The 26,300-nt window shown below is 42.5% G+C and overlaps 2 protein-coding genes across 5 annotated transcripts in view; one reads left to right on the top strand and one right to left on the bottom strand.

The window, feature by feature from the left end:
* Nucleotides 1-10,008, top strand: part of LOC118412771 — a 20,199-nt gene extending 10,191 nt beyond the window's left edge. For 2 of the 4 annotated variants that reach the window (XR_004830819.1, XM_035815786.1), the window contains exons 3-4: nucleotides 9,486-9,524; nucleotides 9,717-10,008. Coding sequence is in view for 3 of the 4 variants with exons in the window: in XM_035815786.1 (XP_035671679.1) it covers nucleotides 9,486-9,524; nucleotides 9,717-9,838 (161 nt within the window). In the remaining variant the exon portion in view is untranslated. The other 2 variants (XM_035815787.1, XM_035815785.1) reach the window with 2 other exon arrangements.
* Nucleotides 1-22,833, bottom strand: part of LOC118412772 (putative D-cysteine desulfhydrase 1, mitochondrial) — a 29,984-nt gene extending 7,151 nt beyond the window's left edge. Inside the window, exons 1-7 of the mRNA XM_035815788.1 lie at nucleotides 22,708-22,833; nucleotides 18,496-18,609; nucleotides 17,676-17,834; nucleotides 16,369-16,505; nucleotides 16,049-16,148; nucleotides 15,631-15,731; nucleotides 15,341-15,501 (exon numbers count right to left, since the gene is read on the bottom strand). Coding sequence (XP_035671681.1) covers nucleotides 15,341-15,501; nucleotides 15,631-15,731; nucleotides 16,049-16,148; nucleotides 16,369-16,505; nucleotides 17,676-17,834; nucleotides 18,496-18,609; nucleotides 22,708-22,806 — 871 coding nt within the window. The 5' untranslated portion in view covers nucleotides 22,807-22,833. The remainder of the gene's footprint in view (nucleotides 1-15,340; nucleotides 15,502-15,630; nucleotides 15,732-16,048; nucleotides 16,149-16,368; nucleotides 16,506-17,675; nucleotides 17,835-18,495; nucleotides 18,610-22,707) is intronic.
* Between the last annotated feature and the right edge of the window lie 3,467 nt (nucleotides 22,834-26,300).

Below are 26,300 nucleotides of genomic sequence, written 5' to 3' on the forward strand. Positions count from 1 at the left end.
GAACGCAATAGGGTTCACGTATCCGGATTCGCTGTTGGATTTTACGTCAAACTTAACTCTTTTGTGTAGCATTTGCTTTGGTATAGCCTGATAAGTATGGCAACGGGTTGTGTTGTAGGTGTTCCCACGAACACCTGTTTTTAACAACATTCTAGAACGGTCAGTTAAAGAATAAAGTTTTCTAATACGGCATGAAGACGTGTACTAGTAGCCGTGCAAACACTCATTTTGGTTGCTTTTCCTTCTGTCAAGTGCACGACGCAGCTCGTTGCCTCACTAACCATGCTACATCAAAGCAAATTCTACTTAAGAGTTTCATTTGACGTCACCAAGCAGCTTCAGATGGTGTAAATAGGATATATCCAAATCTGATTTTGGACACGAATAATCATATCCAGATTCGTCTAACCCTGGTATTAACGCAAATGGACATATCCGGATTTACACCGTATATGGATATATCCGGATACGCGAATCCTAGTATGAACGGGGCCTAATTGACTGCATCACTAGCCCTGGGACAAAGGCCATCATGCATCCAGGAGGTATGGACTTTTATAGCCAGTGACAAATATGCAAAGTGCCTGTATGTACAATGTTTACTAAAGTCGTGAAAATTGATTGTACATTCTGGTATTATTTATGTTTCAGGAGAAATGCCAAGGCGTAAAAATAAAAGTAAAAAGGTGCTGACAAAGTTAAGTGCATGGAAGGCAGAACAGGAAAATAAGAAGACAGCTGATGAGCAGAGCATTGCGGGACAGGAGAAAGCTGAAGAGCAGCAAGTAGAGGGAGCAAGAGAAAGGCTGGCTGATGAGCAGGAGTGTGAGGTAACAGGGGAGTGGCAGGGGGAAGAGTTCATGTTCAACCCCTTCACAGCAAATGATCAGTTGCAGCTGGCAGGTCAGTTGAATCTTTCAATTGAACAATATATCAATATCGAGCAAAGGAATGTTCCTTTGGAGACACCCGTCAATCTCATTAGGATGGAAGGGGATGGAAATTGTTTCTATAGAGCAGTAAGTTTCCATATCTTTGGTACTCAAGAGTATCATGCTGTACTCAGGCAGCGTATGATTGAATACATGTCAACAATGTCTGAGGATCTTTGCAGTTTGTTATTGGAACCAGGACAAACCATGGAGAAGTTCCTGTCTGGTGAGTGTCATCCTGAGGGCCCTCCAGCAAATCTTGGTACGTGGGCCACGCAGGTTGAAATAGAGGCAATGTCCTTACTACTGGGAAGATGCATCTTTGTGTACGGTAAGCATGGCAACGATTGGGCATGGATGAAGTACCCATTAAGGGAAAGTACTTGTGATAGAATGTTAGACGGTAGTAATGCATTGTACATACAAAATACAAACCTTGACCACTTTGATGTAGTAACAACAGTTTTGAGACGTAGACAGACAAGGAGTATGTCCCGGTGCCACAGAGAAGAAGCTACAGAGGTCTCACAAGTTCCCAGTAGCAACAGCAAGCACACACTAATCGACAACGATGATGATGAGGACCGGAAAAGGGCCAGACGGGATCGAGAAAGGAAGCGATACCATGAGGATCCCCAGTATGCCCGGGCCCAACGGGATCAAAAGAGGACCAAGTATCACACTGGCGATGAGCATGCACAGCAGAAGCGAGACCCATGAAGAGATAAATATCACTCAGATCCAAATCATAGAGACTTAAAAATAAGAAACGTGCAGATATCACACTGTGGATGAGCATGCACAGCAGAAGCGACACCATGAAAGAGAGAAATATCACACAGATCCAAATCATAGACATTTGAAAGTAAAAAACGTGCAGATTAACAGAGAAAAGCACCAGAATTTAGCTGATGTTGAGAGGGACATCGAAAAGTTCCAGATCGAATGCAAAAATGGGCCAGAATATGTCTGCACTGTATGTCATAGGCTTTTGTTTTGCAATCAAGTTGTAATCTGTGACAAAGATAAGTATGTTGAGGCTGTTAAGCACTGTTTAACAGGTACGTATGTACATCAATGCAATATAGAATGCACCCCACATGCGTGTCCCACAGCAAACTCTTCCAGGGGCCAAGAGTGGATATGTCATTGTTGTCATGAACACTTGTCAAAAAAAAAGACAATTCCATACGAGGCCCAGAGTAACAAGATGAAGCTCCCAGAAATACCTCCTGAGCTGAAGAGTCTCAATACTCTGGAGTCGCAACTCATCGCCAAGAGAATACCATTCATGAAAGTTGCAGCTCTCCCGAAAGGGGGTCAGAAAGGAGTTCTTGGCCCAGTTGTGTGCGTTCCAGCAGATGTGAGCGAAACACATGCAATCCTTCCCAGAATGCCTTCAGAAGCTCAGTTAATCAAAGTCAAACTTAAGAGGAAGCTTCAGTACAATGCGTATCATATGTATAGACAAATCAGTCCATTGAAGGTGGATGTTGCACTGAAGTACCTTGTAGAAAATAATGAACATTACAGCGGTACGTCTATTGATGCAGACTGGACTTTGTCGTGGAACAATGGAGAAGGGCTTGTTGAACAATCTGATGCTGAACATGGAGGGAATGACAACTTAGAAGTTGATACAACCGCAGAGCACAGCGAGTTTGTCAATGAGGAGGGCAACGATGTGGTAGGACCGACTGGAGATGGAATGGAAGATGATGAAATGGATGACGTTCTTCGTCGACTTCGACAGGTGAATTTGGAAGAGGCGATCGAAGAAGCCAGACAGGTGAATGTTGCAATGATGTGGTAGGGCCAACCGGAGATGGCGTGGAAGATGATGAAATGGATGACATTCTTCTACAGGTGGATGTGGAAGAGGCGATCGAAGAAGCTGCTCTGAGCGAGGAAGAGGAACTGGACAGCCGCTTACGGGGACTGCCGCATGACACTTGCCTCCAGCCAGTAGACATTGGTCAGGATTTCCTAGACCACCACGATGAACGCATCATGTGCGTGGCTCCAGGAGAGGGGAAGAAGCCTATTTCTGTGTTTCAGGAGGTTGGAGGAGAGGCAATGTCCTTCCCCGTTCAATTCCCTACAGGCAAGTTTTCTTTTAATGACGATCGTGATGTACGAGTTACGCCTAGCAAGTACTTCAAGGCGCGCCTCATGGGTGCAGATGCGCGGTTCGCGAGCGACACTAGCTACATATTCTTTGCACAGTATGTAACAGAGCTGCACTTCATACAGTCGAATATTTCCATATCTATGCGCAAAGGTTCGCCAATAGCAAGTGATGGCCGCGAAATATCTGCTGGTATGTTATCAAACAAAGAGGACTTACAGTCCATTCTCAAGTCAGACCAGGGCTATCGCTTTCTTCAGCCAGTCAGGGGTACTCCGCAGTTCTGGGACAAGACGCTAAATGAATTGTTCGCGATGATAAGACAGCTGGGAATTCCAACCTGGTTCGCTACATTTTCTGCGGCAGATTTGCGATGGCCAGAAGTGTTAGAGGCGATTCGACAAGATCATGGCACAGTACCAGTAAGTGAGTTGTCGTGGGAAGAGCGTTGCAACATTTTGAAGAGTAACCCTGTTACTGCCGCTCGCATGTTTGATCACAGAGTCAAGCTGTTGTTTAAACATCTCATTAAATCTCCATCGCAACCGATCGGTGAGGTCGTAGACACGTTCACGAGGACTGAGTTCCAGCAAAGGGGCTCACCTCACATACATTGTTTGTTTTGGGTGAAAGATGCACCAAAATTGGGTGTAAATTCTGAAGAAGAGATCTGCTCTTTTGTGGACAGATATGTGTGCTGTCAGCTGCCAAACTCAGAAACAGATAAGGAGTTATTTGACATAGTTAGCCAAGTTCAAATGCACCGAAAGGGTCATACATCATCATGCAAGAAAGGTGGCAAGGTCTGTAGGTTCGGATTCCCTAAACCCCCAGTGAAGCAGACATTTCTGTGCAGCCCTGTGGCCCAGCAGGACCTGACCGATGAAGAATTGGCATCCAATGCTGAAAGGAAGAAGCAAGCCGAATCCAACCTGAAGAAGTTCTGGGATGTGTTGGACAAGAACAAAGAGCCAGAGAAGTGCTCTACTGACGACGTTCTCAAGGAGGCAAACCTCACCACTGCGCAGTTGTGTGACGCTTTGAACTTGATGGCAACTAGGAAGCAAGTATTCCTCAGACGTCAGCCAAAGGACATGTGGGTGAACAATTTCAATCCGCATCTGCTCCGCGCGTGGAATGGTAACATGGACATCCAATATATCTTCGATGCATACAGTTGTGTCAAGTACATTGTATCGTACATAAGCAAAGCAGAAAGAGAAATGGGAAAGCTGCTCAAAGAGGCTCAGAAAGAGGCAAGGGAAGGTAACGAAGATGTGGTTACAGAAATGAGAAAAGTTGGCAGTGCCTACCTTCACCATAGGGAAGTGAGTGCTCAGGAGGCGGTCTATCGGGTCTGTAGCCTGAAGTTGAAGGAGTGCTCAAGAGCAGTCACATTCATACCGACAGATGAGCAAGCCAATCGCTTGTCGAAACCTTTGGCAGAGATTCAAAGGCTTGCAAGTGAGGGAAACTGTGATGAAACAAGCATCTGGATGCCAAGCATTATGGATCGATACAAGGCAAGGCCACTGGAAGAACCCTTCCGATCTATGTGTGCTGCAGAGTTTGTCTCGGAATATCGCGTCGTTTCTTGTTCGGGCATGCAAGATGATGCCGAGCAGTCGTCCAGAGGAGCAGCAAAACATAACTTGAGGGATAATTTTGGGGTTGTTCAAAAGCGTACAAGATCTCAGCCTGCAGTCATCCGTTACGCTAAGTTTAACAAAATGAAAGAGCCAGAGCGATTCTACTTGACATTGCTCAAGTTGTACTTGCCACACTATCTTGACACGCAGTTGAAACCACCACAGTATGCAAAGTATGAAGAATACTACTCTGATGGGTTTGCACCTTTGTCAGAGGAGAGAGTTAATGTCATTGTGCATGGGAACAGGTGTAAATTTGAGCAAAATGTTGAGGAAATTGAGCAGGCTCGTAAAGACGTGGAAGACGGTAATCTAGATGATGCTTGGGCCCAGATCTTCCCCGAAGTGGAGCAAGAAAGACTCGAGTGCCTAGATAAGAGGGGAGAAAACGAGGGGAATGATGATGATGAAGGCACTGAGGACGACATTCCTGACCTAGCAACAACTGACAAATCAAAAGAGAAAAGCTTTGCCATAGAGGCCTGCCAGAAGCAGATCTCAGAAGAAGCTGCGATCCCCATGATGCAGTCACTCAACCCAATGCAACAGAGGGTCTTCTATTTTGTACGGAAGTGGTGTATGGAGACTGCACAGGGAAAACGACCAGATCCCTTTCATATTTTTGTAACGGGTGGTGCGGGGACTGGAAAGAGCCATCTCATCAAATGCATATTCTATGAGGCTACCAAGTTACTGCAACAGACACAAGAAAACCCTGATAATGTCTCTGTCCTTCTTACTGCACCCACAGGAACGGCTGCATTCAACATTGGGGGGAGCACGGTGCACCATGCGTTCCATCTGATGCGTGTCTCGAAGACGTATCAGCCGCTGTCTGAAAGTACCCTTAACACATTGCGTGCGCAATATGAAAGCCTCAAAATTGTGATTGTAGATGAAGTGTCGATGATTGACAAAATGCTCATGTCTTATATTCATGGTAGGTTGAGTCAACTGAAACAGTCAAGGTCAAGTGCAAACTTTGGAAATGTCAGCATCTTGGCAGTAGGCGACATGTATCAGATACCTCCAGTCAGGGGACAGAGTCTCTACAAGGGAACAGATATTATTGACTTGTGGAATCCAATCTTTGAGGTTGTTGAACTTGAGGAAATCATGAGGCAGAAGGATGATGCTGCTTTTGCAAAGCTTTTGAATAGAATGAGAGTAAAGAAAAAAAAGGAGAAACTTTCAGATGAAGATGACAAAACTCTGTCGTCAAGGGTGCTGTGTCTTGACTTTGAATCAGATGATTATCCTAAAGATGCACTTCACATCTTTTCCACCAAGAAAGCTGTGGGAGACCATAATGACAAGATGTTGAATCTCAGGTGTTCAGATATTAGATGTTTTGAAGCCTCTGATTTTGTCAAAGATCCCACCACAGGTTCGATGAAAAAACGAGATCTCGCTAAAGGGGGAAAAGATGATCTGCCCGATAGGGTCCAAGTTGGGGTAGGCGCTCGTGTCATGCTCTGTAGAAATGTCAATGTTAAGGACGGTCTTGTGAATGGTGCATTTGGAACAGTGACCGGTGTAACAGGTGGTCAGGATTCAACTGTCTTTGTGCAGTTTGATAACCCAAAGATAGGTGCTCTTGAAAGGAAAAAAAGTGTGGTTCCTAGCAGTCTACCTGGCAATTCAGTGCCGATACGTCAGATCGAGGACAACTTGAGTAACAAAAGTAAAGTTAAACGTTATCAGATTCCCCTCAAGCTAGCTTGGGCTTGTACGGTACACAAAGTACAGGGCATGACTGTTCCCGAAGCGGTTGTCTCCATGAAAAAAGTGTTTGCATCAGGTATGGCATATGTGGCGTTAAGCAGGGTATGTTCCTTAAGTGGTCTCCACATCACGGACTATAAGCAGGAGTCAATCTACTGTGATGAGCATGTAGAGAAAGCAGTCAAAGAGATGATGCACTTGCAGTTTAGATCTGACCCGTTCAAAAATGCCGATGACAGGTCTGAAAGCAATACGGTCTTGAAAATTGTCCATCACAATACTCAAAATCTAGTAAGTAACTTTGAAAGTCTAAAGTCTACCTGTCTGCTCAAAGCTGATATCATATGCTTGACCGAGACATGGTTATCGGAAGATGTGCAGGATTCTAAGGTGCAGCTAGAAAACTTTGATGTGTTTCGCAAAGACAGAACACATGTTTGTGAGGAAGAGTCTATGACTAGAAGTTCACCACATGGAGGAGTGGCAGTTTATGTCCGTAATGGATACAGCTGTTATGAAATACCCATTCCAGATGACATTAGCCTGGAATGTGTGGTTATGCTAATGTCTGTGGAGGACATAGAGATTCTCATTGTACCTGTTTACAGGCCACCTAGTGTGAAAAAAGACACATTCATAGTCAATGTAGAGAAATTGATGCAGTACTTGTTGGCCACAGTGAAGCGAACAACCACAATCTTTCTTGGGGACTTTAATGAGAATTTGTTATCAGGTGAAGACAACAAAAAGATACAGAAGTTCTTTGAGACAAACAATTTCGAACAGTTGGTGGAAGATCCTACAACCATGAAAGGAACTCTTATTGACCATGTTTACATTGCACCACCATCATCAAATGTAAGCTGTGGGGTCATACAGACATTTTACAGTTACCATGATGCTGTGTATTGTACGCTGTATCGGTGATGCTGCAATAAGCCATGAAAAAGGCATTGGATTAGAAAAATTCCTTCCTTTGTGATGTTGTGTATCATTATATACACCAGCTCTGGCCTTGCATAGTCTGATTGGTCGACCTCATTGTTGACCAAACATGGTATGTGAGGGGGAGGGGTAATGAAGTCGTGGACTCTTACCCGCTCCGCCCTTGCCAACCTCTTACCTCATTGGTGGGTAAGGGGGCTCCTGGTAAAACAGGACCCCCCCTTACCAATCATTGGGGTTTGATGTTGGTAAGGGGGTTCCTGGTAATCATCACCAGCTCTGGTCTTGGTAACCCTGTTTGATCAAAGCTGAACAAACAGGGGATGCGAGAGAGAGGGGTACTGAAGTCGTGGACTCTTACCCGCTCCGCCCTTGCCAACGACTCATCTCATTGGTGGGTAAGGGGCTCCTGGTAAAACAGGAACCCCCTTTACCAACCATTGGGGTTTGAATTGGTACGGGGGTTCCTGGTATCAGAAATCATCGCCAGCTCTGGCCTTGCATACTCTGATTGGTCGACCTCATTGTTGAACAAACAGGGTATGCGAGGGGGAGGGGTACTGAAGTCGTGGACTCTTACCCGCTCCGCCCTTGCCAACCTCTTACCTCATTGGTGGGTAAGGGGGCTCCTGGTAAAACAGGAACCCCCTTTACCAACTATTGGGGTTTGGTGTTGGTAAGGGGGTTCCTGGTATCAGAAATCATCGCCAGCTCTGGCCTTGCATACTCTGATTGGTCGACCTCATTGTTGAACAAACAGGGTATGCGAGGGGGAGGGGTACTGAAGTCGTGGACTCTTACCCGCTCCGCCCTTGCCAACCTCTTACCTCATTGATGGGTAAGGGGGCTCCTGCTAAAACAGGAACCCCCTTTACCAACTATTGGGGTTTGGTGTTGGTAAGGGGGTTCCTGGTGTTACAGACTAACGAAGGAAGGAAAGAGAACTCCCCTGTGATTGGGTTCGAAGAAGGAAAAAGATGTCCCCCTGTGATAGGGGTTGAGGAAAGAAAACTTTCCCTTTTTGTTGGGTTAGATGAGGAAAAAGAGGAAAAAATGTAAATCAAATGCACAACAATTTCTATAAGCACATTTGACAATAAGCTTATCTATTTTTTTCTTTTCCTATAGGAGACCATTCCTCTGGGCATTGGAAAAAGAGGAAGGAAACAGAACTCTTCCCTGTGATTAGGGTAGAGAAAAGGCAGTGAGCTCCCCCGTGATTGGGGGAGAGGAAGGAAACAGAACTCTTCCCTGTGATTAGGGTAGAGAAAAGGCAATGAGCTACCCCGTGATTGGGGTAGAAAAAGGAAACTGCTCCCTGTGCTTGGGGTAGGGGAAGGAATTTGAAACAGAAGTCTTTCCCTAGAGAAAAGGCAAAGAGCTTCCCCTTGATTGAGGTAGAAAGGAACAAGAGGTACCCTTGATTCGGGTAGAGGAAAGAAAAATGATTGGGGTTGAGGAAGGAGAAAGGGCTCTCCCCTGTGAGTGGGGCTGTGGAAGAGAAATAATGAGAGAAAAATCTGTTAAATGGAATGCACAATTGTAGCAATAAGCCAATTATCTAATCTCTATCTGTGGTCATTTTATTATAATTTTTCCTAATATTATATTATATATGTTCTGTTTTGTAATGTTGTATGTGTGCACATTATCAGTAACTATGTAGCGTTTTTAAGTCTTATGTTCACCATCACAAACATTGTTTTGATATGGGTTCTAGATGTATAGTTACTTTTGAAGTTTGATTGATGTTTTGTCAAATTTTAATTACTATTTAATTAACATATTTTATGTTTACCTTTGTTTTTAACTTTTATTTTTCCCTCACCGGGATGCCCAAACATTGGCTCCCGATCCTTCCGCCTTGTCGTGGTGTGAGGGCCCGAATGTACCAATTTCCTGGGGTAGGTGCATCACTCCTACTCTGTAACCTCGAATGAGGGCTTGGAAATTGGAATTCGCTAAAGGGAGGATCACGAGTCTAGCCTATCCAGGCCCTGCTAGCCATAGGTTTGGACTTTTTATATCTTGAAAGCACTTTGCATATAGTTCATTGCACAGCTGTATTATTGTCAGTGATCAATTTTTTTTCCTTTCCTTTTCAAGCGTCAAGCAGTCAAAAGATCATGCTGGAACACATAGCAGGTAAGCTTTTGACAACATGGAAAAATAATTGTTTTGCGTTGAAACTTGATTACAAATGTAAAATAGTTTTTAGTCAACACCAAAGTGTACTCGTGTGGTATGTTTTTGTCACTTTAGACTGACTAACTTTGTCAAAAAACAAGAATGTTTCTGCTTGACTAAAATGCCAAATCTCCTGTTTCTGTCCTCCAGATGGGACCCAACTAGAGAAGAGAAGAGAAGCCGCACGGGGCCTAGGGAAGAACCAGTCAAACCTGATCTCAGCCAGCTGCAGAAGGACATGGCAGATAGCAGCCAGCTTTGCAAAGTTTTGAAGAAGTTGTTTAAGTTTCAAGTAAAGATTTAAAGTGTATATTATTTCATCTTGCATCATTTTTTCGATTTTCTTTGTATTTGCATTTTTGTATTTATAACAGGTAACAAAATTGCAAGACAAGTACAAGGTTTCAAAAATTGTTTAATTAAAGCTGTCAAGAAGATTCAATAGTGTACATGACTTATGCTTGCATCTTTCTTTTTTGTTACTTAGATTGTGAGAGTGTGTGTAGAGTTAATCATTTTCAACTTTATCCTTGTAGGGCTAAGAACATCTAAACTACTCAGTCAATGTGACTCTGCATTGTCTCTACAAACTTGTGAATCGTCGAATGCAAGTAATCACATTCCATTTTGCTTGGATTGCAATATGCTGTATTTGCTCGCGAGCAAATGTCGGCCTTTCTAGTGTTTCTTTCTTTCTTTCTTTCTCCTGTCAAATTTTCAAAGCGATTCATCTCCGCCATTTCTGGACCAAATGACTTGAAATTTGGCACAAGGGTAGAGTGGGCAAATTCCCAAATGTGTTTTTTTCATTTTTTTCATATCTGCTCCTTAAATGATATTATTGAGGTTTTAATGCAACTTTTGGACCAAAACTGTATATTTTGGCCGCCTGTACCATGGTATTACATCCAAATGACCTGAAATTTGGCACAGAGGTGCCCTAGATACTTATTCAAAGGATCCATGTATAATATGCGGTATAAATCACTTCAAAATGGCTCCTTAAGGAGGTTTTTGTGGGAGAGTTTAGGATAGGTAAGGTTGGAGTGCCGAGTTCAACGACCTCTAGGTCATTCTGGTGTGTCAGGGCCACAGGTGTGCCAGGTAGATCCAATTATCTACCTACCTACCTAGTCCATAGACATCCAGGTGGTTGGTGGACAAGGTAAATCCAATTAATGGCCAGCCAATGAGCGAGCTTATTTTGCTGGAAGAGTCCATTGTTGTGTAATAGAGTGCAGTATGTGCATGTACACTCATGTCTAGAAGATACCAAACTTGTAAGTCACTCTCACTTAGTTCTGAGATGGCACAAGGAACACTGTGAGCAATGACCCCAGGAGAGTCTTAATCACCGTTCCTCCGGTGGGGAGCAGGGCTCTTTGGTCAGTTAGCACGATTCTAGGGTCAATGTACAAGGACATCACCATATTTGGGACACAGTCCTGTGGCTTCCCATCAACTGCCCAGGATATAAGTCATCATGAGTAAGACACAGAAAAATGTAACTTTCACTAATAGATAAGGAAACATATAAATAGTAGAGCAGCACTTCTGTACTCAGTGAGAGAGATTTGAGTTAAGATCGGAGAGAGAGTGAACAAAGAAGTACCGACGTAGCACCGACTCCTCGTGTTTTTCTTGGGTTTTGTGTGTACAATTAACATCGGGCAGCTAATCGCACGAACTCCATGTATGGGACGCCATCGAAACCAGCTACCACACTACCACTACCCTTACATTTGGTGGATCAGCGGTTGGGATTAGTTGCAAGTGCACCACCTGGAGGACCTGAGGAGTCGAGAGCACCATCATCGCTACAGAAGACAACAGCTAGCAAAGATGCTACCAAGAACCCCAGTAGACGAGCAGACGGAAGAGCAACTGGTTAGTGCCTGTCAACTGACAATGGAGGTAGAACCACATACGTTGTTGTCTGACCGCTTAGAAAGTGTTGTTTTACGCAGAAAAGTTCCGTTTGATAGGGCAGTTATCGGATAATGGATTTTTATGATATTTCAGTAGATAGTGGACAGGTAGATTGTAGTTCAGTTGGGTAGGGATATATTTCTGTCATAATTGTAAAAGATCCGTAGACCTTCCATTTTGGGCATAACAAAAGATTGATTTAAAAAACAAAACGGACAAAAAACAACAGCTGATCTCCGCTCAAAGGGAGAAGGAATTTTTTCAGAGTAAACTTAGACCGTAGAAATTCAGGGTTAAGATTGTGTTAAGAGAAATGTCTTGTCAAGGCCTTGGGTCCCCTAGCCATGTGTTGGGTTGTTGGCTGGTCGCCAGAGTGAAGTTTGGGGGTTATTATGGCCATGCGCCAACAGAAGCAACCATAGCTGAATTAAGGGAAAGTTCACAAGTTTCATATTAAAAGATACAGAGAGCTTAGAAATGATTTACATGTACCGTAGCTTTAGTGGGAATAACCAGAAACCGTGTAGTAGAAGTTGCTTTAAAAGAACTAAGTTTCCATATCGGTTAGAGGGGAAAATGTTTTGAAGCCATGTTCAAGGATGAGATTTTTTGGGGAGATGAAATAACGTTTACTTATAAAAGCTGGAAATAAATTGAGGAAGATAGCGAAGCAAACCCACATTTTTTTGAAAGTTGACCAAACGATGACATTCGACAGTATGTGGTCATGACTGAAAGGGGAGAGGGCCCCCGCCAGAACCTCACATTCGGCATAATTTAAGTACAAGTTTGAAGATTCAAAAGGGGAATGTAGAAGGGTGACCTCGATCGAGAGGTTCAAGTGTTGTTAAATCTACTGTAATTTTAGGCTAGGAATAAGATACATAGAACAGGGCAGATCGGTTTAATTTTGGGCACCGAGATGACAGAGGAATAGTTTTGATGGCCATACTTCTGGCAGGCTAGTCGTTTCCTTGGAAATCCAGACTTCGGGAACTGAATTTCTATTCAGATGGGAGCGACGTCGCTTCGTCAGAATGTCTGGTTAATGTTCGTGTTTAGTGCACTGGAAATTTTGATTGGAATTTTGGGAAGCCAGGACACTCGATCGGTTCAAATTCAAAATTTCAAGTAACGGTTCTATGATAGGATGATAAGTTGATGTGTTGGCGATAGGCATCTGTTAGTTCAATTCATGTTGATAGAAGTAGAAATAGAAGTTCAAGAAGACAAATTCAGGATTTATGGAAAAATCCAGGAATTATGGAGTTGATGATACTCCAGAACTTAGAGTTAAGGAACATAGCTTAGTTATGCGGTCAGACCTTGGCGTTGTGTTCTTTCCTACGTTGTAATACGACTAACTGTGAGGATAGCAGGATTTCACGGCTCTTTGGGACACCAACCGTGTCACCTGCGTCTCCAGGACAACGGCTTGCAGATCAACCCGCACAGGGACTTCTATCAGCGCAAAGTGTTCTACACCGGTGATGCATCCGACAGGGCCCCGGGTAACACGCTACCAGGAGGATCAACGCAAGTACGAGACCTGTGGTGTCGTATAGGCAGGAAGGCGTAGGACTGACCAGCGAGGCAGGTCATGGTGGCCGACGATGAACCACGAGATGAATCAGAAGATGAAGAGAAGAAATGTGAACTGAGAATTATGAGACGAATTGTGGAAATGATGAATCATGAGATGAATTGCGGAAATGACGAATTATGAGATGAAACTAGTAGATGAGAAGAGAAACGTTTCATGGAGTTATGTAACCGTTGCAACTTGTATGTTAAGAAACGATCGTATTTTTCTATTATTATTAAGCGTCGCTTTTATATAACCTTCGATAACACTGTAACAATTCCGTTTTCATCTATTATTGTAACCATTATATATTATTTCTAGTTTCGTACTAATGTTAACTAAAAATGTACATCGATATATATCTTTATAATAACGTCGCCGGGACGGCTCTGTTTTGAAAGGGGAGGATGTAATAGAGTGCAGTATGTGCATGTACACTCATGTCTAGAAGATACCAAACTTGTAAGTCACTCTCACTTAGTTCTGAGATGGCACAAGGAACACTGTGAGCAATGACCCCAGGAGAGTCTTAATCACCGTTCCTCCGGTGGGGAGCAGGGCTCTTTGGTCAGTTAGCACGATTCTAGGGTCAATGTACAAGGACATCACCATATTTGGGACACAGTCCTGTGGCTTCCCATCAACTGCCCAGGATATAAGTCATCATGAGTAAGACACAGAAAAATGTAACTTTCACTAATAGATAAGGAAACATATAAATAGTAGAGCAGCACTTCTGTACTCAGTGAGAGAGATTTGAGTTAAGATCGGAGAGAGAGTGAACAAAGAAGTACCGACGTAGCACCGACTCCTCGTGTTTTTCTTGGGTTTTGTGTGTACAATTAACATCGGGCAGCTAATCGCACGAACTCCATGTATGGGACGCCATCGAAACCAGCTACCACACTACCACTACCCTTACAGTTGGACAGGGGGTGCATTTTAAAATTTACTTTTAGACTTTGGTGATAATGCCAATGTTTTTTTAGTGGAAGTGTTTTCGCACTGATCCACTTGACATAAGACTACTACTGGGACAGTCCATTTTTGCACATAGGGGGGATTTAAAAAAAATCAGTTTTGGACATGGGTGATGATTCCGAATTCCATTTGTTAAATGGAAGTTTAACCCAACCTGAAGACTGTACATGAGGAGGATTCGGCAGCCAATCAGCAAGCCTTGTGTTATCTGGAAGAGCCCATTCACGCACGGGGGTCTTTTTTAAGATTCAGTTTTGGACTGGGTTGCTTCTTATACAAAAGGCCATGTACTGTGAGTATTTCTGGACTTGTCTATTGTGCAATTTCAAACAGGGTGAGCTGGGAGATTCCATTCTTCGACGAAGGGGGTATTTTTTTAAAATTTATTTTGTGGACTTTTCTGACTATTTTAGCTGATATATTTTTGGATCGCTCCACTTTACATAGGGGTATAAGGCAGGAAGAGTCGATTCTTGCACAGAGGGGGGGATTTTTTTCAAATATGGTTTTGGACGGCTGATGATTCCAAATTCCATCTCTTAGCGGAAGTGTTTTGGAGTCGTCTATTTTTTTGAGTCCATTCTTGAAGGGGTTTTTGTAAGATTCATTTCTGTTCATAAGTGTGATTAGTAGTTAGAAGTCATTTTAAGCAGAAGTGTTCCATTTTTGCACGAGTGATTTTGGAACAGTCTATTGTTACATGAGGAGGGAGATGGCTGAAATATGCTGTATTTGCTCTCAAGCAAATGTCGGCCTTTCTAGTTAATTATGCAAATTAGATACCAATTTGCATAATTAATACATAATTATGTGACGCATCACTAAAACTATCTATACACCAAAAATCATAACAATCCGTCAACCCCTTCTTGAGTTATTCCCTTTCAAAGTCTGTCACTAAACCTACCCTGCAGTTCCAAAACAAGCCGCTAGGGAGCCCAAACCTATACCACTTACTCTTGGCATCAAGAGCTGTCTACCACTAAAAAATCACAGCCGCAGCATGTTCAGAACTCGAGATATCAAACCAGGAAGTTCCGCTGCAGTACCTTTCCAGGCCGCTAGGGGGCCCAAAATCTAATCGTTTCCAGGTCTCATCAAGACCTACACACATACCAAATATCAATACAATCCATCCAGGCGTTCTACAGTTATGCCGGTGTTCTACACACATACATACATACATACATACATACATACAAACACACGCTACCCAAAATATAACCTTCTTGGCGAAGGTAACAAGGACGACACTTCATAGTAAGGACTATCTACCCACCGTAATCTTTTTGCACATCATCATCACCAACATGCTGATATCCGGAAATGACGTCAATTATGTCTTGAGATCGTATTTCCGGTAGACCAACGTCGACGAGAATATGCTGTAGTCTGTGGTGTACTGTCTCCTCGGTGTAGGTGACTTCAATACCGTGACACCTGTACGGACAAGGTGACATTCCAACGACTGAAGGACGTAGCATCGATCATTACGAAAACGTCTTAAAAAAAACACTAGAAAATGTACAACAGGTTACTAGTAATTTGGTTAAGGACAGGTGGACGTACTTAATTTTTGTGCCCGTCAGGTGATTTGCGATCGCCAACCCAGCAAACATGGCTCCCCCGGCAGAGGGTCCCACTAGGTCATCGTACTTGTCGAAAAGACCCTTGAAATAAAGAAGGGAAGGTTGATGGTAAAGGAAATAGGAAGAATGTATTTATAAAATGAGTTTTATGTACGGGCAATTTAGCCAGGAGCTCAGCCTTCAACGTTCGCTTTGGTCCGCTCGAGCTCCCGAAAACGGTTGGCAGGGTAGCGACCTTCAAGAGCGGACCAAAGGGAACAAGGCTGGAATCCAGCTGCAGGCTACGTGCACTTATCCGCTGAGTTGCAATGGTATCATGCAAATAAAGTGCTCTTATCTATTTCACTGGTAAAAGTAACATCGCATTAGTTGAAAGTTCTCAGAGTAAATGACCCCACCTGGGAAATCAGATCTTGAAAAACAGAGAAGTACCCATAGAGACCTGGTAAGTCATACCCACTCGGAGGGATTATGTAAGATTTCTTTCCACTCCCTTTCCTGAAAATACAGCACTTATTGAGGAAAAGAGTGGTTGGTTCATGATTTATGACACGATCGTCAGGTGCCTATCTTTATAATGGCGTAAGTTACTATCTTAGGTATCTTACTTAAACGGAATAGTTTGTTCATCAATTTATATATTCTTTCATTAGTTCGTTCGTTCCTTCATTTATTCGTGTATATAGTTACAAGCTGATATGACAATGATATACAGTACTTGATGTCGTCTGCCAGTCTGTCCATGCGTGTTATGACGTTTTGCTCTGTCCAGTCGGCGACAGGAACCATGTACAGATGTGTCCCCACCAAGCGCTGCAGCAACATGTTGCTTTGCCAGCCCAGAGATTCAGGGTCCTATGGTAGGAGACTCGCAAGTATTATCCAAGTCAAGTGTACTTAACATTCTGACAACACGAAGCTTAAAAAGTGTGGCAATTAAGACTATTGCCATGGCGACGTTTTATTGTTTATAAGTATTAATGATTCTTGCTGTATTTGTGTTCTATCCTTTCGCCTAGCTGTATGTATGTGTTCAAAGTATGAAAGTCTTAGCCAAGAAAGCTATTGTAGCATTTTCTCAAAAACTATGTCAATGAGACCCTGATTTGCCCTTCTTACGTCTGTATGTTTAACTTAACGTACGTGTTCCTGCCAAATGTCGGAAGAAAGGAATTTCGTCATTTAACACTATAATAACAATTTCTCATTAATTATGTAAATTATGTAAAAATTTGCATAATTGGTGTCTATCGATATTCATATCTTTTCTAGTTACATATGTCATGTTTACGTGTCCTAGTAGTAATGAAATACTGCGGCTTAATAAACTGTGCTCATTGATTATGCAAATTAGCTCGGGGTCTACATTAATAGTCCTTATTTATGGAAGGCATCTCCGAAGTTATCTACACATCAAAAATCACGATGATCCATCAACCCCTTCCCGAGTTATTCCCTTCCAAAAGGATGGTGCAATTGCGCACACGCGGACGAATTGCTGTAGAATTTCGTAAATTTTGGCCAATCGGATATATACTTAACAGTAAGCATAATATTTCTCTCTTTTTGAATTACATATGGTATATTTTTGAGCATTTTGACATGAAATGCAGTGTAATTATAAAGTGTCCTCATTGATTATGCAAATTAGCCCCTGATTTGCATGATTACTTTTTACATTTATGTAATTATGTTAGGCATCTCTGAAGCTATCTATATTCTAAATATTGTGAAGATCCGTCAATCCATTCCCGAGTTATTCCCCTCTAAAGGGATGATGCAACTGCGCAGGCCTGTAAAAATTCCTGACATGCCTGCGGGATTTTGGGAATTTTTGTCAAACGGTCGCACACTATATCATTAGGCGAAGCCCCTGAGGCGTCGACAAAAACACTCAGTTACTTATAGTGGCAAGTTGAGCATTTTCTGACCTTCGAAATATACTTCATGATTGACAACGTCACGTTCCTCGGTGTAACGAATCTACATTTTCCCCTTTGCGGAAGTTCAAAGATGTTAACTCACCATGTCTCCCGATTTGATGAGAAAGTGTGATTCCAGACCCAGCCGCCTGGCGGCCACAGCAGTAGCACGGCACTGGTTGGAGTCCCGGCCTCCACAGCCTATGATGACCGAGCAGCCAGTGCGGATGGCTTCCGCTAGTTGGAACTCTAGTTTACACACCTGCAATCCACCAATCGTGAGAAATGGAACTGGGGGCTATCCCCTCTGATATAGTGATTGGTTGCTTGATTGATCAATCGTTTGTTTCCTTAATCTAAACCTGAAGTTAAGCCCTCGTGTCGGTTTCGTCTTTTTATGAGCGTTTTGCTTGAAATGATGTGGAATTTTACAATAATATATTGTTATCAAAGCTGGCGATTCACATTTGATCACACCCAGGGCTAGCTAGTCACCATACATAGTTACAATTCTTGTTATAAATGGCCGTTAACGTACCTGTGTATCTAATGTCCTTTTATGTAAGATTTCTTTCCACTCCCTTTCCTGAAAATACAGCACTAATTGAGGAAAAGAGTAGTTGGTTCATGATTTATGACACGACATTAGATACACAGGTACGACATTAAATACACAGGTACGTTAACGGCCATTTATAACAAGAATTGTAACTATGTATGGTGACTAGTTAGCCCTGGGTAATAGCTAGCTGGTTTTGCGATACATTTTTTGGTCAGCATGGTCGTTAACCTCGGCATTTTCTCTATTTCAGGAGGTGTGGGGATACAGAACCTCAAACGTATAACAATAACATCTTGGGCCATTTTGCATAGGTTAGTGTAAGTAACGTGTGACCTAATCTAAGGGAAGAGGCACTCCTTACCTTGTTACCTGACAAGGCACAACCGGTCATATCTTCTCTTTTTATGAAGAGTTCCACATCCTCTGGTAGACCAGGCACTTTCCAGCGGTGAATTGGGGTACTGCACATACCGAGCTGCAGCAAATGGGAGCACCTTTTAGTCCGACATAACAAAGGAAGGCAAATTGCAGACAACTAATCTGTATGATAAGCAAGAAAGAAATGCTCAATTTATCATCAGTTAGTGCCCTTGAAACGCACTAAGCAACAGCGTCACCTAGAGACATGGGTAGGAACTGCACAACCCCAATGGCCATTGCAATATCGTAATACAGTCACCTTTTATTTCAGATATCAGGAAGAGGAAGGTGCCTACGTATTAGCAATGATTCTGAAAATTTATTCGTATCGACTTATCTGTTTTGCGGCACCTTTTCGGTTACCAAGCCTTCTTAGGCAATTGAACGTTAGAGATAGTCAGTGTGAAGTGGTTAATTAATACAATACTAAGCTGAGGTGAAGAATTTGCATCACTGTGAGGCTGGAACTTCATATGTACCCAGTCCGGTATGTTCTCACTGCCAACCCTTTAATAAGTTGGACACACCAAGTTGAGTTTTCTCTGGTCTTTTCAATCGAACCAGTGAGGCTAACCACCTTGATCAAGCAAACTATTGTACTGCTAAAGCAAGGGACTGGGTATGCTCTTAAAGATTTGTCCAAGTAGACATAGACGTATACTGAGTTGAGTGCAAGGGCAAGTTTATCCTAATTATAAGTTAACGTAGATACAACTGAATTGAGTGTAGGCGCGTATCTGTCCTAATTATAAGTTAACGTAGATATATGCTGAATTGACCGTATGCGCGTGTCTGTACTAATTACCTTTGCCAGAATGGCCAAGGTTATGTTTTGGGCGTGTTTGTGTGTCTGTGTGTCTGTGTGTCTGTGTGTGTGTTAACAACATAACTCGAGAAGCCTTGGATGGATCCTGATGATATTTGGTAGGCGGGTAGGGTCAAGTTCGATAATGGGGCCCCTAGCGGCTTGCTAAGGTACTGCAGCGGAAACTCAATTTTTTATATCTCGTGTTCTGGACATGCTGTGGTCATGATTTATGGGTGGCAGATAGCCCACGGGGCAGAGAGTATGTGCTGTGAGTTTGGGCCCCCTGGCGGCTTTTTTGGCACTGCAGGTGCCGGTTTCCTTTCAAACTTTGGACGAGAATAACTCTGCAACGTGTTGGCGGATCTTCATGATTTTTGGTATGCAGATAGAATGAGTGTTGACTTACATAGTGGAATACTAATTATGTAAATCAACAGCTAATTTGCATAATTAATGAGGAAAGTTTATAAATCCACTGCATTCCATGATAGGACTTTCAAACTTGTCACATATGTAGCTGAGAAGGAGAGAATTGTCAATAGATATCAATTATGCAAATGATGACCTCATTTGCATAATTAATGAGAAAATTTGAACATGCTGACGGATCATCATGTTTTTTGGTATGTAGGTAGCGTAAGTGAAGACCTACATAATGAGATGCCAATTATGCAAATCAACAGATAATTTGCATAACTAATGAGGACATTTCATAAATCCACTACATTCCATGATAGGACTTTGAAACTTGTCACATATGTAGCTGAGAAAGAGAGAAATGGCAATACATATCAATCATGCAAATGACGACCTCATTTGCATAATTAATGAGAAAATATGAACGTGTTGACGGATCGTCACGATTTTTGGCATGTAGATAGCTTAAGTGAAGACTTACACAATGTGATACTTATTATGCACATTAACAGCTAATTTGCATAATTGTTAATGAAAAGTTCATAAATCCACTGCATTCCATTATAGTAGTTTCAACGTTGTCACACATGTAACTGAGAAAGAGGAAAGAGAGTATAAGGGGTGTATTCAAAGACTTTGAAAGAGAATAAGTCAAGAAAGGATCATCATGATTCTTGGTATGCTGATAGCTTAAGCAATACTTGATACAATTTGATATTGATTAATTGTAAATTGGGACCTAATTTGCATAATTAATGCCGAAATTTTACAAACCAACTCCAAGCATATAATTCTAAAACAAAATGAAATGAGTAACGCATTTGTCTACAGACACCATTCTACATAACAAACCTAGTTTATTTGGCAAAGGTATGTGTTCGTGGAACTCTATGCCCGTAGCCAGGGGGGGTTCGGGGGGTTCGGAAGAACCCCCACACACATGCCAAAAGGTCCACTTTTTCACACTCAAAGGTCCACTTTTTACAGTCCAAGGTTTTCTTTCATTGGCGGACTGACTGACATTTTGCAATGATAGAAATTTCAGTCAATTTAAGCAAGTCTATCAGCAAAATGTGACCTTGAAATTGCAGGAAATAGCGTTTCAGAGGGTCCAGGTTTCAAAATTTCCCGGACCTCCATTGCGACGCCTCGCATCTTCGCTGTTGGACATGGTGAAAATATTTTTTGGGGAGTCGACAGCCTCTTATATCTATGATAGAAATTCCGTTAAACTTGGCTTAGTCTTCCAGCAAATTTTGCTAGTCAAAATGCAGGAAATAGCGTTTCAGAGGGTCAAGATTTCAAGTTTTGCCGGGGGAGCATGCCCCCGGACCCCCCTAGGCAGCTCGTGCCTACGGCGCTCGATGGTCCCCCAAGTACTAAAAAGAACCCCCCCAACCGAAATCCTGGCTACGGGCATGTAAATAGACTAGTTATAAGTTAACGTAGATATATGCTGAATTGAGTGTAGGCGAGTGTTCGTCCTAATTATAAGTTAACGTAGATATATGCTGAATTGAGTGTAGGCGAGTGTTGTAACGTTAATACATTCTTTCTTTCTTTATTGACGATGAGACAAGCCATTACAAGGGTCTGCCTAGGTATCTTTGGGCTGGTAGCGGCAGAACCTATAGAAATGTGGACTAACACACAAAGAATTCATACCAATAAACAATACAGTATAATGCAGATATTGAGTGTAGGACCTTCATACTGAAACCGAATTAGCAGGAATCAAGCAGAACCAACGGGAATGAAGAATTTGCAAAATTCGTGCCACATTCGGGTGGAAATTCGAAATGGGCCTTATTATATCCCCTTCACACGAGAAGGAATAAACCGAAATGCCGCCAGAATAACTATTCCTTGTTTTTTCCTGGATATTCGTGTAGTGCATTTTAGACGATCTCCGTTCCAGATATTCTTTTGGCAACATTCTGGTAGGATTTTAAGTTAGCTTGCCGTTTCGGTTCTCCATCGAATATATGAGATCAGAATGTTTCGAATACTGTTTGAATGGCGTAGAATGTGGTCATACTGCAGTTGAAATAGTTAAAATACACTTAGAATCCACTTTGAATGCCATTCGATATTTCTCCACTTCAAATGCACCTCGAAAAGTTTTTAGCATGTCAAAAACATTCGAGCCAGCCAAAAGAACGGGTACAAATATCTGGAATGCAGTGAGAATTTATAGAATACACTACGAAGTCCCAGGAATAGAAAAGAATTTTCATTCTGACGGCATTCCGGCTCATTCTTGCTCTCGTGTGAATGAGTTTGATATAATTTCTCCGCTTCAAATCATGAATGCACCTCGAAAGTTATGAGCATGACAAAAGAATGGGTAGAAATGGGTAGAAATTTCTGGAACGCAGTGAGAATGTCTAGAATGCACTACGAATAACCAGGAATATGTAAAGAATAGTTATTTTGACGGCATCCGGCTGATTCCGCTTCTCGTGTGAACATGTGCAGCTGCAACAGGCGCCACAGGTTCGTCATGGCTAATTGATTCGGTGGGAATCAACATTCATGATGCAATCAAGCAAAAAACCCCTATGGATATATCTTTGGCATGACGTTTGCTTACAACTTCGTTGACGACTCCCTTAACAGATTCCCTGCTATAAAGCACATGTGAACTTTTGACCTTTGGACTGAAGAGGCAACCAGTCTGCTAGCGTTAGAGTTCATGAGCCAAGTGACAACTGGTCCTTTCAACAGATACTTCGATTCACCTGAACAGATTCCCGGTGGCATAAGATAGTATCGAAGCTGGCTAAGGAGTATAGCCGGGCGGCCTAAGTGAGTCAGGCGGGCACAGGTCGGCGGCTGACCTCTTCTGGCCGGCTATACTCCTACTCCTAATGGCCAGCTTCGATACTATCTTAAGCTCATGCCACCGGGAATCTGCTTAAAGATTACCTGAACTCTCCACTGTGGAATCCCGCAAAGATTGGCCGCCCAAGAAGGAGGGACGTGTGTTGATAATACAGAAGAGCGATGACTCTTGCCGGTCTCCATTTTGAACCTGCCTGCTATGAAAACAGCATGTTTCCCCGGGTCAGGTCGTGAGTTGAAGGGGGTGTCAACTACACAGTCAAGGCTAACAAACAAGGAGACGATTGCAGACTGAAAACAAAAATACAGTACGGACAGGAACGTTTAACACGATGAAATAACAACATTATTGGTGACTGTTTGCAATTTGTCCTGACCTTTGACTCTGTGCTATGGTAGTATGTGAGAAATACATCAACGATGACATTATTTAACCTGATTTTCGTCCAAAGAAACTTTGAACGCCTGCCACGATCCCCTTTTAAATCCTCAAGCAGATGTTAGAGGTGAAGAGCGTGCTGTGGAACGTAGGCGGGAGTCTAGGGAGAGCACTTCACTTGTCATTGTGACAACACAACCACAGGCTAGGAACTTGTCAGTGATGTATTCACAATCGCTCTTCGCAATTAGACGATACTGTCCAACAATCAGCAGGGCGTACAATAAAGTAACTTCGAGTCACCCAGGTCCGTGACCATGTGTGAAGATTATAAGGAATGAGCCGAAATTACCAACACTCAGGGATGGCCATGGTGTCTGAGTACTCTCAATTCTAGGCAGACGGGCATGGATGGATTATGGCTGCAGGCTGATCTCAGTGGGACTGAAGTTTTCGGCGACACAGGAGACGGGAAATGAAAACATGAGCACCTGCAGCAGATAATGTGTACTGTGGTGCCTTGCTGACTATCAGGAGCTAAAAGGGGCATTACGACTGTCCTGAATACTAATGACTAATCCATAGACTGGCGTCTGGAATTTGTTTTGCAAAATCAAATATCTGGCACGCGCTGTAAAGCGTGCATATTCATCATTGATATTACTAGGTCTGCAGTACGGATTTGTAGGTTGTAAACCACTGCTATGATTGGCTAGCAGACATTTGAACCGATCATGACAGAAACACAGCAAGTGGCGCGGTAATACGTAAGTTAAAAAGTACTTTGAGATTTTTTTCAATATCTGTTGTTTATGTTCTTACCATATTAGGCCACAACAAGTACATTTTATGGATGACATCATCTAAAGCCTCCATTTCAGAGATGTCAAAAAACAAGGTTGGCAGAAAAAAAGATAGATCTTTAATATAGACACCATAAACGTTGTAACAAGAATCTAAACATGATATCACAGCCAAAAAATCTTCAACTTCTGTATTCAAGAGGTGCATAAAGTGCAGTAATGACTTCCGCATTGGTCCCAACAAGAGTCCGTAGGACGCAATACTCCGTGAAGTATTTAGTTTTTATTTATGGTGGCAACCCAGCATGACCAAAACGATCAAAACAGAGCGCAACGTCTACTTGGAGATATCCAATTACCACGCCTCTAAAACACACGGGGATATCAATGGCCTGCCCCACAATATCATCAACGGGGGTGAATTCTGAAATATAACATTGCTTATGCAAGCAGCTAGGGTAAAAATAAACAACGTGCATGATCGCGCAACTGTGAGCAGACGATATGCCAAACCACAAGCGAATACAACAAATGGAAAATAGCGATTCAGCTGCAAACGTCAGTAACCCACTCAACTTTAATACTCCACCTAGTCGAGAGGTAAGCCTCCTTTTCCGGAGAGAGAACTAGTTTCACTTCACAACTACGGTTTATGGCTACATGTACATCACTACTGCCACTTCTACAAGCACATCAAGGCTACCAAACAATAGCAGTTTTTTCCCAGTTTGGCACTTTCTCGTCATGCTGACCATCTTCGGAGGGGGAAATGTTTTGTTTTTCTCCAAAATCTCCAAAGTTAATGAAGTTATCCAGAAGACTTACTGGGCCAACGTTAGATAAATGGTAAATAAAGAACGAGCACATTAAAGCTTGCTAAATATGAAATCAACAAACAAAGGCGCCCTTAACCTATGAGGCTATGACAGATTCGGTCCCTAGTTAGCAACAGGTTACAAATATATCATGAGCTAAATATACAGCACTAAAAGAACCGCAGAAGCTATTCATTATCCTTATATGGTCAGATGTCGGCAAGCTATAATTAGAACTTTAGAGCATGTGCCGGTAAGGCAATCTGCACTTTAATAGTCATTATGAAGCATGCAGCAGGTGGTGTCGAGCCGGGAAAGAGCGAAACAGTTCTTAGTAATGCTTATGTACAAATTATTTCAATCAATGAATATGATTATCATCAAAGTTCAACGATGAAGATTAAATTCCAGGTAATAAAGGACTACCGGATAGGTTATCAAGGGAAATAGTCGATTTCTTCATAGAATTTCTTGATTACCTTCGCCCAGAAGGTTATGTTTTGGGTAGCGTTTGTATGTATGTTGGTATGTATGTATGTAGAAGACCAGCATAACTCGACCAGCATAACGGCCCGATGGATTGTATTGATATTCGGTATGTGAGCAGGTCTTGATGAGACCTGTAAACGATTAGATTTGGGTTACGATACTGCAGCGGAACTTCCGGGTTCGATATTTTGAGTTCTGGACATGCTGCGGCTATGATTTTTGATTGGTTGACAGCTCTTGATGCAAAGAGTAGTTGGTATTGGTTTGGGCCCCCTAGCGGCTTGATTTGGAACTGTAGGGCAGGTTTACTGTCAGATTTTAATGTCAATAACTCAAGAAGGGGTTGACGGGTCGTCATGATTTTTGGTATGTAGATAGCGTAAGTGAGGCTTCACATTATTTGCATAATCAATAAGGATATTGTCTAAACACGGTCAGTTCCATTATATGACCATATCTATATAGATATAGATAATACAGCAGTTGTAAAAGATAGAATCATTTGGCGAAGGTATGGGGTCGTGGAACTCTAATTCATTTTGTGTGGTACAATGTGATCAAGGTTTGTGCTTTGATATGGAGAATGTTGAATTACTTTCTTTGTGTGGAAGAATATCTCATCCAAACGTAACACATCAATGTCTGCCGCCTTCTCATGAGCACTCAGCCATCGGAGTAAGTTTCTCCATTCCATGTCCCAGTGGACATTCTTTATTCGAGTCTTTCATGTTCACGGACAGCCTTAATGTACTTTTACGTATGCAGTTATGACCTTCTACACGTTCAGGAATAGTCGTTGTTGGAAACTAATGACGGCACTCATGCATATCGGGTTGTTACGCCCGAGAAGAGTCGCGTACGTGAAACACGTGAGTCATTCCATGTGTCGACAAGAAAAACACGTAGCATTGACAGATATGCTTTTAAAACCATATTGTTTTTCCCAGGTTCGTATACTCAATATGCATCCGTGACGTGCTTGTTTTACTTAAGGGTTAATTACCCGCCCCGAGGTGTATATGGTGTCATAACGCCTGGTCCTTTGCTATAACCACCGAATAAAACCACCGATGTGAGCGAAGCGAACGAGGTGGTTTTATGAGCGTGGTTATAGCAAAGGACCAGGCGTTATGACACCATGTACACCGAGGAACAGGCGGGTCATTAACGTTATTATCATATAGCCTACCC

The sequence above is a fragment of the Branchiostoma floridae genome, chromosome 4 (genome assembly GCF_000003815.2).
Source record: "Branchiostoma floridae strain S238N-H82 chromosome 4, Bfl_VNyyK, whole genome shotgun sequence".
Taxonomy (NCBI): Eukaryota; Metazoa; Chordata; class Leptocardii; order Amphioxiformes; family Branchiostomatidae; genus Branchiostoma; species Branchiostoma floridae.